A 14498-nucleotide genomic window follows, 5' to 3' on the forward strand; every position below is an offset into this window, starting at 1 on the left:
GTAAAATATCAGTACTTGTAGATGAAGGCGCGGATTCAGGATTTTTTTTCCAATGGGGGGGGGGGGGTTCCATCCCAGTCCAAAAAAAAAAAACTTACCCAAAAATTTCTTGACAAGCCAAAAAAAAAAAAAAAGAAGAAGTTAAAATCCACTTTCCAAACGTTAAAAACACCCATTTCGTGGTGGTCTTGGTGGGTTTAACGTTTTCTGGGGAGGGGGGGGGGGTCCAAAGTCATTTTTTATTTGCTTTAGTATATACTTTTTATAACTCTGCAAATTCCAGAGGGGGGGGGGGGGTCCTGACCCAACCCCCCTCTAGGTCCGCGCATGAGATGATTTACTAAAAACTAAGTTGGACTAAATGGATTTCTAACTTTTGCCAATCAAACTCTAAATAGTATTCAACCGGTTATACCTAGTACACTGTAATATTCATGTTTTCATTGTGTGTGTGTACTTTTACCGTCACTCCTTTATATCCTACTTTCTATAAAATCGGGTGTCTTGATATTCAGTCCGCAGGTAAATATACATATCTCATATTGCAATGCGCAGCTTAAATTTCTCATACGTCACTATCTGCACTTGAATCACCTCTCAAAAGAGTTAATCTCCTTACATTTTGAAAATTGGCCCCTCTATCGAAGAAATAAGTAAGCAACAAATAATCAGGTAAAACAGGAAATTTTAATAGATAACTGACATAAGAACAGATCACACAGTTACAACAAAACAGACTGGTCCTGTCCGACAAGTCTGAATATTGAGCAACAATTTACGGCTGCCAAACCCACTTTATCAAACTTGTTGGCTTCCATTCTTTGGTAAAGATCTTTCACTGTAGTCCAACAGAAAATTATTTCATTTAAAACTTTGGGAAATATTCTATTTGGTTCATTGCAATATCAAATTTCATGTAAAACTACAGAAATATTTAAAGAAGTCAGGTGTTGTTTGTATTAATAGAGCATTTTGCTTTTTTTTATTTAAATGCGAATAAGGGATATTGATTGTGTGGGTTCCATGTATACTAGTACTCACAGAAGACCAGTACTATTGATTGTTAAAAGTAAGGCACTGGAAAATGAACTAGATATGCCAGGAAAGGAAATGGATTTCAGAGTACCACACTTAAATCTTACATAATGTTCTGTTAGCATAGTTACAAAAGCTGACAACTCAAAAACATCCCTTTTATGAAATTGCACTTTTAGTAGTTAGTTTGTAGACTACAGTCTTACTGATGTTGATCTTTAATAAAATCTTGATGATCTACATTTTAAGAACAGTCTGCACAATATTTGTCAGACATATTATCACATTCCAATGATATTATCCCTGACATTTTACAGTGTGTGGTAAAGCAAATAAATCATAGATAGCCAAGTTGATAATTTCTCAATAATATTATTGTTCTGAATTTAAAATAATATGATGTAAAAACAATGTACTGTAGTACAAAGACAATTTAGTTGATAAATACACAGATCTCCTGATAGGTAACAAACAAAGATGGCCCAAAAACCATCCATAAACAGTATAAAAATAGGAATCTCAGTTTAGAGGCACATGCATTACAAGCCTTTACATCAATAATGCCTGATGTAGATTTGTACATTAAAATACAGTTCGTTTATAAAATAACACTATCTAATATCTATCCTCATTGTAAAATGTGTGCTAAAACCCAGAATGCCCTGCTCTTGTCAGTATCCAATCAGTTAACAGATAACAAAAAGATATAACAGACAAAAAATTGGAAGGTACAGTGGTCAGAGTAAGGAATGTAAGGTACGTCCTGTTCATGTCCAGTGGCGGCTCTACATATATAAACACACCAAAACATCTCATAAACCAAGAAATAAGGGGTACAATCATTAGTATGTACAAACATCAATTAAAGCTAAGCCTTTGCTTCTCTCATCATATCTTCATTATGATTTAGATGCTGTGACAAAGCAACACACTGGACAAACACAGGATCACACAGTGAACTGGGAACAGATTTGGTCCAGAGAATGTCAATCATACATAGACATGCTACCTCTCATACAATAGGACAATATGGCACACTCAGTCTACACACTTGGAATTCACAGTATCACACAGCTAGGGAACAGTTCTACTAGGATTGTAGAGTAGGTCTCTGTGTGTCCATTTCACACAAGACTGGATAAAACCCAGCAGACTTGGTCACAGCAGAAGTATGTCTGTTACAAGACACCTCTCCAGGAAACCATCATTGTTTAGTTCGTTGACTTGAATCCTGCTTCACAGACTAGCATCATGGGGAGAAACCCGATAGATAGGACACCTGAGATACAGAATGACTCCAAGCTTCAACTCGGGATAGGATAGCACCAGGCTTCTGGCTATACAATGGTACAGTCTCAAACCAGAAAACTATGGCCTATATCACTTATTCTTAACCCAACATGACTGGAGCACATTGGAGAAATCTTGTCCATATGGAATGTTTTGTTTTCTTCACACATTTGAACAATCGATCTCCAAGATAGCTTTAGGAACCTCAGCAAATTGATAAACTAGGCGCTGTCCATCCACTTTATTAAGAATCCCTCGAGCATAGTAATACCTATAAAAAAAGTAAATTTTAATTTATTATCTTTATTGATTTTTTTTAGAAGAGTAATTAATTTTGCTAATTCTAGGTTCAGCACATTTTAATGCATATTTATTGTAGAACATTGTTTTCTATTTAGTGCCTCTGAATGATACGAGTTATTTTTATCAGATTTAAATTGTTACAATTTTTTGCACTAGCCTTCTTTTTTTATAAACTTTGAGGAATATGTGAATAAGTGACAAATGAAATGTATAATTCAAGAAAAATATTCAACATGTAATGCATTTCATTGAATTAAAGCAGGACATTACTAGTCTGCACTAAGAAATGGAATAAATCTGCAAGCATGTAATCATTATTCTGAGTTATAATTATCAATCAGAGGAAGCCATGAGCAGGCTAGCTGATTGTAGGTGGTAGAATGGCCAAATAATAAACCAGTGGCCTACAGGTAGAATCGAAAATGCCAAAGCATTAACCATAGGCCTCAATTTAGTCAACAGTGGAAGTCATTTCCATATCATTATCACGATTTTTAATTAAAAGTAAATTCCTCACTCTGATTGTATAATGCTAATAATGCCATAAAACTAACACCGTGGTCTGTTAAACAGGAGTGGTTTTGTTTTGTTAATTAACTGGATACTTCAAAATACATTTGTATCCAGTATCATATGTCCAACAAGATATTACATCAACCACTTATTTGGGGTTTTAAATGGTTGCAGTGATGCAGTCAACAAAAATGGTTAAAATGTTATCCCTCTTTTTTTTAAAATATGTTCTTGTGTCCTTCTCTCGTACAATATAAATAGGGCTGACATAAGCCAGGGCCTTACCGTAAGGCTCTACCCATTGTTTCGTAGTTCATATCAGGTTTGTTCTTGTGGAGACCCCAGAGTTTGGAGACAGCCTTCGAATCGACCAGTTTGAAGATTCCCTTTTCGCGGTTGGTCCATTTGATGTATCTGGGGCAGGTTTCCCTGTTCTGTAGTAGCTGTAGCAGGAATTCCCAGAGATATGTTGTGGAACCTGTTCAGAAAAACAGAAAACATTGAATATCAATAACAGCTGATGGCTAAATATAGCCCACTCAGGAAGGCATTGTTCTGCTAATGTTTAGTTAAAATATTACTGATCACTGTTGATTGATCACTCACTTTCTCGCTTCCTTTTTGGCTGATTGATGGGACATTCCAATGGATTTTTAGGTTTCCTTCCTGTTAATGAAGTAAAAACATGATGTAGTTAAGTTATGGAATGACAAATATATTTGTGCTTCCCATGTTCAGCATGTATAAAATTGATCATTAATGGAGCATTAAGTGGTAAATAAAACACATGCACTGTGTCTGAAAAATGTGAAAATACGTTGTCAGTAACTGGCAATGTGGGGGTGTAATGGATTCATAAATCGACAGTTAATGTCCGACAAGGCTAGGACAAAACTCTGTCGATGTAAAACATCTCAACCTTGACATTCATTGCTAGTTTGATCTAATTTCTTATCTGACCAACATTTAGTACTAGATACTCTAAGGACATGCCCACATAGTTGAGTTTTATTTCCTATTTAATTTTTCCTCCTGTCCTTATGGAACCGAGGCATTTTTTTTTTTCAAAATTTCCTACTTATTTTTTATTCAAAGGCTAATTTATAATATCACATAAAAGAGAAGATGAATGGTTTATCATGTATTACATCCGAGTCATTATTTAAAGTATGCTACTATAAATAATATTAAAGCTTTCATGAAAGAGAAACTTACCTTTCTTGCTTTTATGTCGAATGGGTGATGAGGGTGGGGAGTTCGTTGTGGGGGTGTGGCACGTTTCGCTGTGCGAGGGGATACGTGGAGATGCTAACAGTGGACTTGATGATGGGTACAGGTTATGTTCTGTAAAACAAGAATTTGGTCAACTAATAATACAAAGCACATTGTCAGAAGCTGCTAGAAGGATTGCATGTAGGTAATTATACAGACGTGTTGGTGAACAGTTGATGCTGCTTTTATTTCAAAAAACAGCAATTTTATAACACAGAAAATACCTCTCAGTGCACACCTAGTGTAAGTGACTTAAAAGCCAAGATGGCATTCATTTCACAACAACAGGAGATAATTAATCTTTACTTCTAGAAACTCAAAGTTCAACAAGACCAAATAACCCAAGGAACTATAGGCCATTGACTTCGGCTCCATAATGTCCTCAAATCAGGAAACCCCACTAATATAGAAGTATGGTACTGCAGAGACCAAACTAATACAGAAGTACGACCACTCGTAGATGTGTCAGATTTGTAATAATTGGTTATAACAAAGAGAAATATACATCTTGTTTTTATCAAGCTAACAGATGGATGTGTTATTGCATAATATGTAACAATAACTGTCAGGCATGGTCAAAATGATAAAATTCATTTCAAGTTTACCCCCAGTAAAATGTGTCCTTTCTGTATACGTATATAATAATGAGAGATTTTGCACGCAAGATCACCCATGATCTCAAGTGACATGGCTCCAAGCCTGACCTAGTCTGACGGGTATTATCGAGGACAGGAAGACAATTTCCTGACAAAAAAAGCACCGACTAAGAATCCCAAACAAAAATCAATATCTCCATAACAATCGGCCCACTCTCTCTCTCCAAACTAGGATTAAACAGCATTTAAATGTATGTATCTAAATAACAAAACAAAGTACTGATAATGGTGCCTAGCTTCCATTTCTCTCCCGCACTGACCTTCCGCACGGAAGGTTATCCGCAATAACTTATCACACGTCGGCTACTGTCATCTGCTAACAAACAGACCATCTGTCTTCCAAACCCAACTGCGTTTTAATTAGCGCGAAGCAAATAAACAGCTACACTTAATTATATAAACAACTTGACTCATTTTCATAAAATTATGTTTTAAAATAAAATATATACATTTGCTTGCCAAGAAATTCCCCTAATAAAGTAAAATGTGACTTTGTTAATGGGTTTTTGTAATATCTACATGACACTTTTCCCATTTAGGTGTGTAATTAAGTCATTAAGTGTACCAAGTACAAGTGAGATGAAAGGTAAATTGTTTCAGATGATAAAAATAGCGCAAGAGAGAGAGAAAAAAAAATAGACTCGGGTGCAATTGACAGGTATTGGGTTATGTGTACTACAAGACAAGACAAATAAAATAAAGCAAATTATTTACTGCATACACTAGCCGGACATATCTGACTGTCTCACCTGGCCTCATGGCGATGTGTGTGGCAGAGTTGAAATGAGCTGGAAGGGGCTGATGAGCGGGTGGTGGCTGAAGTGCCAGCTGACAGTATGGGGGAATAAATGCTGAGGGTGGTGCCACAATGGGTGGTGACTGTTGAGAAGTGTGGCCCAAGTATGCTGAAAAAAAGAAAAGAATGTATTAAAATCACCCTTCCTTCATAGGAAGACTTGAAGAAATGGGAATATGTAATCTGTAGTTTTAAAATGTTAAACTTACTGCTGAATTTGAGTTTTTCATCTGAGTAGTCATCTGAATATCCACTGTCAGGGCTGGGGGGTAAGGATGCTAAAATTAGAAATGCAAGTTCACATTCAAAAATACATCAGATAGAGGAATCTGAAATATCTTTCAAACATTTATAAAATGATGTGATGTTACAAAAATCTGATAGATAATTTCAGCTATTTATAAAATGAATTTGATCTTGACATGTGAAGGTCACTGATTATCATCACTGTATCTCTTCCTTCATACTTGACTATCTTTTCTAGTGTGAAGGCTAACATTTTCATCTTGGTCTGTTGCTAAAGCCTGAACACTTCAACCCAAAAAATAAGGAAATTAGAAAAACTAATCTTTCCTACATCAACAGAATAGGCAACTTGAGTCTTGTAATCAAGGAAATCATACGTCAAATATGTATCCTCTTTACAAAAAAGTTCATTTATATTGATAAACCCAAAAGATATAACAAAAGCCAAATGCCAGTGATATTGCCAGCTCTGCTAGGGAACAAGGAAGGAAATTTTACGATAAGCATTTAAACTTTTGTTATGGTTGAGATCTCAAATTCAAAAAAATGCTATTCAGAACAGGATTTGGCCAAAGATGTAAGGTGCAAATGAAAAGGTTTAAAACCCAGCTCTAGCTTTATCTGAAATAAATGTGCTTCCTGTGACATACTTCTATTAAAACCTCTTTGTGTGCCAGTATTTCCGTGTTTAAACCCTTACAAAGCAACTCAGCTGGAAAATCTTGTTATCCACAATTCTAAAAACATATTACTGTTTTACTAGCCATTGAAATAGCTGAAATTCTAATTGAAACAGGTTTTATACCATCCTTTTTGACACACATTAAGTTGGCAAAATGATTCCTATTTTGAAATATACCAAATCCTTACCAAGAAAAAACAAAACTTTCTTAGGACATACGACTTAAAGAGAATTTAAATGGTATTCATGCACCCTGTATTTCATAATTCTAGTGCATGGGCTGCATTTGTATGTTGGTGGTGGTTGGGTTGGAATTGTTTTGCTTACCATGCTGTGGCTGGCAGATCCCTTGAAGAAAAGTTTTGTTCTCTGAGGTTGGGGACTCCATGCACAATAACGCCTCTGCTGCCTCTTGCCTGCCATTGCTCTTGGTCTGCTGTTCACAAGCATCCACTGTAAAGAGAAAGCACTAATCTGTAGTTCTCATTAACTATTAGGTAAACCCATGGCAAAACGGTGTCATTTCCACAGCTACCATAAAGGCTGGGTGATTTACTGATTAATAACTAGAATATCTGTGAGTAAACATGATATCACATATATTACCACAAAACCACTATGTATAACCTTTATTCAGAATACATAAAAAAGGGGCATGTAATATGCATTTTCATATTCTTTATAAAAAGGAACACAGTGTTCTAATTTTACAACTGACTGATCAATTTTCTTTTTACTTCTCGACAGTTGCTGCATTTTTTATTTGATATATTCTGATGCCTGACGGCAGCAAACGTGTGACAGGAAGTACAAAGCAGAGAAAGGAAGACAGCACCTGGGCCGCTCTGGGATAAAGGAGTTGGAGCGCGGCCAACTGCTTTATGGAAGTTAGAAATAATTCAAATTGTTCTTAATGCAGGTAAAAATCTGTTGTTTCCTCATGTACAATACACAGGAAGCATACATGATCACACAGGAAAGAAATATTGAAGACTACCTATTATGTTTTCAAAATGAAATTTTCTACAGTATGAATTTCTTATAAGCTCTGAATCATGAAAATTATTAAAATTTCATAGATCTTTGCTTAGACAATATTAATGACATGTTAAAAAACATAAAACAAAAAAAGCATCCTCTGGGAAATGAGACCACTAAATGTCACTTCCCTTTACAAGGTGGTAACTCTACTGTAAAGTTCTACTGACGTTTTATTTGATAATAGCTAAGTCATATTCTGTTTTCCCATTTGTCTTCATGCATGATAAGAGGCAAAGGTAAGATGAATATTAAAGACACAATATCCCTGTTGACTTTGGGCATGATCCATCGACAACATTTACTCAGGGATAAGCAAAATACACATAGGGCCATCAAGGAAACCTTAATGTGGGCGGAGAGCCATTTGACCTGCCATACTCATGTCGAAACAAGTTCAAAATATTAGTATACCAGCAGACAAACAGACCATGAAGAATGACATTAGAAAATAAATTAAAAACTGAAATTGAAATAGGGCCATCTGCAAATTGGAAATGCTGAAGTTATTCTCCCATGCACATCCAAAGAACTGCTAAATATTTTATTTATGTATTTCTCATTTCAGTTGGAAGAATAATCAGGAACATCTTCAAGATTGATCTACTATTTTAACCCAAGCATGACAAGCATTAAGAAATCTCAATTATGCAAAAATGTCATACTTTCCTGGGAAATCTCATAAAATACAAAGTATTTCTCAAAAAATATCCAAAAAATGAATGAAAAAGAGAAAGAGGAAAATAAACCTTTGCAGAGACTCAACTTTCAATTCTTTTATTAAGATCTGGTCTGATGGGTTCATATTTTTTCAATATACAATGGGTCATAACCTCATCTCCTTGTCTGTTTTCTTGCATTTTCTAATTACACTAATGCATATTTTGTTAAGATATATAGCAGAAGAAAAGGGTATTAATTGATACCTGCAACCAATTAGGGCTATCACTAATTGGCAGGAATTGTCTACAAACAGGTAATCATGCACATTGTTTGCTTAAGGAAGTGACCACCCCAGGCGAGGTGAGAAGTGGCCTAGCCCTGGCATACATCGCAGAAAAATGTACAAATATTATGCTTTGTATTATCAAAATCATGCGTCTTCCTAGCATCCTAATGAATCTATGCTCCAGAGTAATGCAGAAACACAAGGTTTTTATCATGAAAATTACAGGATAAATCCAATGAAAATACAGTAGGGGGAGTATATATCCACAGGAAGTATGCAAAAGATAGGTAAAAATAAACGACAGTTGCATAATTAGCTGCAATTATCTAGAACTGTGTTAAAGATGCAGCTAGAAAACTTGCCTGATGTAACTTTCTTCATGATCTTAAATGCTATCAGCCAAGTACATAAAAACTGCAGATTTTACAGAAAATTGTGGGGGTTTTTTTTCTTTTACATTAGTACAGATCTGGTAGATGAATTACAAGTGGCTGTGACTGATAAATGTCAGATTTTACACTTAATGTAAGTGTGGTACAAAGTATAATAAATGATAAAGAACAGAAAGGAGACAAATTATTATCTCAACTCCTCAGAGAATGTAGGCTTCAGGGCCCTGTTCTTTATTTTAATTAGTACACCATCAATAAATTTTGATGAGTCAATCACACACTATTAGATAAACTGATTTAATTGATGACAAGTTAAGTAAAACACATGTATCTAGTTGGATTTGAAGGCCATATTAACTGTTAGACAAAAAACAATAGGAAATGCTTGTCTGTTCACAAGGCCCCCACGGTAGGACTGTACATTTGGACCAGAAGCTATCATAATTCACAGTTAAAGGGCACCTGGCCCGTTTTCTCAACTGATAAATGCAATTTTTAGTATGTGGACCTCCCATTTGTTACACACATAATAGCTACTACAGGCTTGACATGAATGTAAAAGGTGTGTTTTATCCAAGGTTTCATTGTCCCCAAGTATTCTACCCAGTTAAAATAATTCAGGTAGTAAACCTGGGTAGTTAAAAGGCCATGAACAGATGACTTCTCTGGCTGTTCAGTATAATAGGGGGTTATAAATAGAGGACAAACATCAAACTCTATTTCCTGCCTTAAAATATTCACTCAAGTCTTTAAAATCCTTTTCAGAAATATACTGCCAACAGTAAGAAAATCAATATTTTGTCAACCCGATTTATTTGATATAGGGTATTCTATTTTAAGTTAGCTGATTTATGTTGGTTTGTATACTATCCAAACAGGTGCCAAAACCACTAGCCAATCCCGCAATGAAAAATCCTAAATTAAAAATAAGTGTCAAGAAATAGAAAATCATGAGAAAGTGTTGGACACATTTCATCAATATTTCATATTTATTAGCTTTACTTTCAAATGACCCCCTTATCTGTTGATGCTGTTTCTACAACGTGTTACCTCCAACAAAGCAGAAAACAGTCAAACTGATACAGGAGCAACATGTGTCCAAGTAAACTTAGTGCATAACATATCAAATATTACAGAAATAGGTTTTCATGTATTTCTTACAAATGATGACAAGTTGAAGAGACTACTTACAGTATCTTTTCATGAGATTTTTCTTGTATGTTCCCCCTCCCGCTTTATCCGAGGGGGGACCACGTCCCTCCTCACAAGAATCCACGGAGTCATGCCGAGTTTTTTTCTTTAATGACAAATCAAGAATAGGGACCGAATCTAAATCCATAAACATTGTATGCACTGAAAAATGTGTTCAACCCTCTGTATGTAAAAATTATCACAAACGTTTTATTTTTTCCTCACACACGCATGAAAGCCAATATAAAAAAAAATCAATGATGAGAATTATCATGTAAGTCTGTTCTCCATGCAGATAAAATGCTTCATGTTGATTGAGATGGAAAGCTGTTAATAATGAGTCTCCTCATGCAGTAGATTCCTGTGTGACACCGCCTGGTGGCCTGTAGGAAGCGAACACTGCACTCTATTTACATAGGAAGTCTCTGTATGTCTAACCAACCCATATTGTTATAGTCATTGAGGCCACCGGTCACATGACTTGTGATGTAAACTCTCTCACTCAGGTAGGAAATCAGAGCCTTGGCTATTTAAAATTTTCCTGTTTTTCTAAACACACACACACACACACAGAGGCAGTGCTGGTGATTTGACAACTCAGGTGTATAGAATTTGTTTTTGGTTGAATGGAGAACAGGAAATAATAATTCAATCTCGTGCAGGTATTCGGCAGTGGTGGTGATAATATGACCTTAGGTCTCAAGGGATTTAGATATCAAACCAGTATGTCTTAGATAGGCAGGTAGATAGTTGCTACATTAGATAAACTACAGTCAATAACACACTCTAGAAGACAATATAATGTAGGTTATCTGACCAGCTCAAACATCAATCCAGCTAGGGCACATCTAATGGACAGACATTTCTCTGTATGTATAATGCAGGCATGCACGACTGCTCCAAGTGAATAAAAGCATATAGGGAATGGGGGTGTGGCAAAAATCTTAATTAACTTGGGTACCACATAATATCCAGGAAGAAAAAAAAAGATTTCTATTGAGGGATTTAAAAGAAAGGAAATATATGATTTGATGATGAATTTGATCGGAAAACTAATTCTTACAATAACAAAAAAAAAAAAAAAAATTACATCCTGTTATCACATTACAGGTACACATTGGTGACTAAATACAAATGAATAAAAACAAAATCTGGAAAACAAGTAGAAAATTGAACTGCCTACAGGAAAGAATCTAGACAAGCTGAAAATTGGACAGTCATGGATTCTAGGTGGAACTCTTCCACATACCTTAATGTGGAGGAGGAACGACAAACAGGAAATGTGGGCAGGTGCCCTTACTGATAAAATAGTGCACCTAATCACTGTCTTACAAAGGTCTCTGCATGGAGTTAGCATACAAGGTTACAACAAGTGAGGAATCTAGGCAAAAGCACTTCCATCAAATCTATCTTTTAAATGTATGATTTTTAATGGATTTTATTAGGTCAAATTTGTTTTGTTTCCTTCAAAAAACACCATCCCTGGTGTCCTATATGACCTTGGTTAAATAACAGATTTTTGGGGTACATTACATAAAGGCCAAGTTCAACAAAGGCCCCTTTTAAGTTAACTGATAATCATTTATGCTAACTTTGTAAATAGAAACATATATGTACCTCATGTGTGACAATTTTATACTAATCTTAAATAGAGCCCTAGGTGGGAATTAAATTTTGACAAATTTAATTTCTCATTTCAAAATTTTACACATTCTTCTTAACCTGCCAAGGTATAAAGCATTCTGATGAAGAATGGTCCTTCTGGTGTTACCGATATGTATATCAACCGAAACGGGCAATGTGGTCACAAGAAGAAGAGATAAATGGATGTACTAGCACCACAAATGATATTGTACTAAGATGGTTCCAGTTCTATTGTATTACTAATTACCAGTACTACATGTGTTTGTTTATCAATGTCATGTCATTTAAATTACATAAAGTTTAACAATTTTATGAATAGCCTTAAAGCACTTGTTTAACATAATAGTTGGTACCATCACGAATTCATCCTCATTATAAAGACCTATATAGGCACTCTTCCTATAATGAAATTCTGCTAGTGATTTGCCTATAAAGTGAGAACTATAGTAGTTTGTAATTTTTTTTATGTTAACTTCACTAACTTAAATGTTTTAATAAAACTTATCTTTATTTAAATTTTATTACTTTGATTTTTATAATTTTTTTTTACAATTAACAGTAACACTTTGGAAGAATGGATTTTTTTCCTGTCACATTGGAATAAAATTCTGTTGGGGGGGGGGGGGGGGGGGGTTATAAATATTACATTTTTCTATTCTTTGCTTTTCCATTATTTTTTTTTTAATTTTGGAGTAAGAATAGTGCTTACATAATAATAAAATATTAAACAGGTAATGCTGAAATGATGCCACTGGAAAACTTATCACAGCATGATTGTTGTGTCCCCTGACAATGTAGGAGTTCTTCAATTTCCATTGTTAGAATATATGACAACAATCTAGTTATTTTCAGAACTTGTACAAGGTCTCAACTGCAAATGAATGTTTCTTTGTGTTATAGTATATAATTGTTCACTGTTCATTACCTTCTGCAAGTAATGTCATAACTTGCAGACATTGCCAAAATCACTTACAGACATCTCCAGAACTATAAGCATTGAAAACATGTGTCTATCTAAGCAATGTTTGATAATGAATATGAAAGTGATAAATTTTATAATTAAAGCTCCTTCATCAATGGGGCAAGGGGAATGCATGAATGAAGAAAATGTAACAATACAAGTGGGAGAGATTCACGAGTTATTCCTGTAGGAGAGATTTCATTAAGAAGATCTGTGTACTCACACTTGGTGACTTTGTGTGCATAAATGACAAATCCCACTCTACCGGTAATAGCTTTTGAATAATGTTTTTAAATATCTAGATTGATCAATTTTGGTCATGCATTTCCTATCTACAAAAAGTTTCATAGGAGAGAAGAGAGGAATGAAATATGTGCCATGAATACTGATAACTGAATATTTAAAAATAACTTCTTAAATAATTTCAAGAATTTTATGCATGCAAATGTTGTAGATGATCTCCAGCATCAACTCAGACAAACTGGCTTAGTAACGCTGGGGAAGAGTTAAGTCCCTTGGTGTTACAGACTTTAGAGAGGCTCCCTGATAATTCAATTAAAATTAATTAAAAGTAAAGAATGATCAACATACAGTTTCCATAAGAAAATCTTGTTCCAGAGTAATAATGTTGGGAGGAGGGAGTTTACAGAAGTTTAGCATGAATTGTTTCAGTTTATCCACAGGGTCAATTCTATAATTCTCTACACCCTGGGATCCCTTTAAAATGTTTCTAAATCATCAGTAATTTGAACCCTACAGCTGATGTCACCAAGGTTAATTTTTTGTTGGTTTGTTCTTTCAGTGGAAATCAATATTTGCTCAGTACAGCCATGATCCTCTCTAGGTCAGAATTAGATCACAGATTCTATGTTAGAATAAAAAAAATTTCAATGTAATGTACTCTATAATATTTTTACAAATAATACACTACATTTTTTCCTGAACTATATAATACAACAGATTTATTCTTTCAAGTTTACAATCTTTACAGTTTCCATATTTAATTGCAAAGTGGTATAAAGCCATTTCTTTTAATCATTGGCTTCTCCCATCATCCACAAATATACAGATTTCTTACTACTTTTCTGAAACAATTCATTCCTCAGAAAAATTCCCACAGCTAGGAAAAACAAAAGCTTTTCATAGAAAAGTATAAAGAGATCTTTATTATGAAATATTTTCATGTCTTAAGTGACTAAGATCTGAAGAAGCTATTCAGTGTAAGAGGAATGACTAAATGCTGTGGTACTGAAAATGGACAAGGATGTGGAGGCCAGAAGAGGTTCAACTTTGTTGCTCTTCTTAACACTAGGAAGCACATTCAAGGGGCTTAGTCAGCCGGAATACTTCCCAGCATCGGAAATGTTCAACTTATTCATTCGTATATCCGCAGTCCACATTTTCCGGACTTTACCAGTTTCATAGTAAACTCATTTTAAAAGCTCAATAAAGTACATCATGTAGGTATTAAGGCCACTCCATGGTTTCTATGATGAGTTTTTTGTTTGTGACATTGTACAAACATTTCGC

General features: G+C 34.9%; 1 protein-coding gene across 1 annotated transcript in view; it reads right to left on the reverse strand.

Moving 5' to 3' along the window:
• Nucleotides 1-668: 668 nt before the first annotated feature.
• The window catches only part of LOC133197117 (ETS translocation variant 5-like), a 55643-nt gene continuing 41813 nt past the window's right edge, over nt 669-14498 (reverse strand). The window contains exons 4-10 of the mRNA XM_061332967.1: nt 7121-7246; nt 6075-6143; nt 5819-5974; nt 4357-4485; nt 3748-3807; nt 3427-3619; nt 669-2596 (exon numbers count right to left, since the gene is read on the reverse strand). Coding sequence (XP_061188951.1) covers nt 2488-2596; nt 3427-3619; nt 3748-3807; nt 4357-4485; nt 5819-5974; nt 6075-6143; nt 7121-7246 — 842 coding nt within the window. The 3' untranslated portion in view covers nt 669-2487. The remainder of the gene's footprint in view (nt 2597-3426; nt 3620-3747; nt 3808-4356; nt 4486-5818; nt 5975-6074; nt 6144-7120; nt 7247-14498) is intronic.

Source organism: Saccostrea echinata, unplaced genomic scaffold (genome assembly GCF_033153115.1).
Source record: "Saccostrea echinata isolate AGI-Se365-2 ecotype Australia unplaced genomic scaffold, CSIRO_AGI_Sech_v1 ptg000030l, whole genome shotgun sequence".
NCBI classification, from domain to species: domain Eukaryota; kingdom Metazoa; phylum Mollusca; class Bivalvia; order Ostreida; family Ostreidae; genus Saccostrea; species Saccostrea echinata.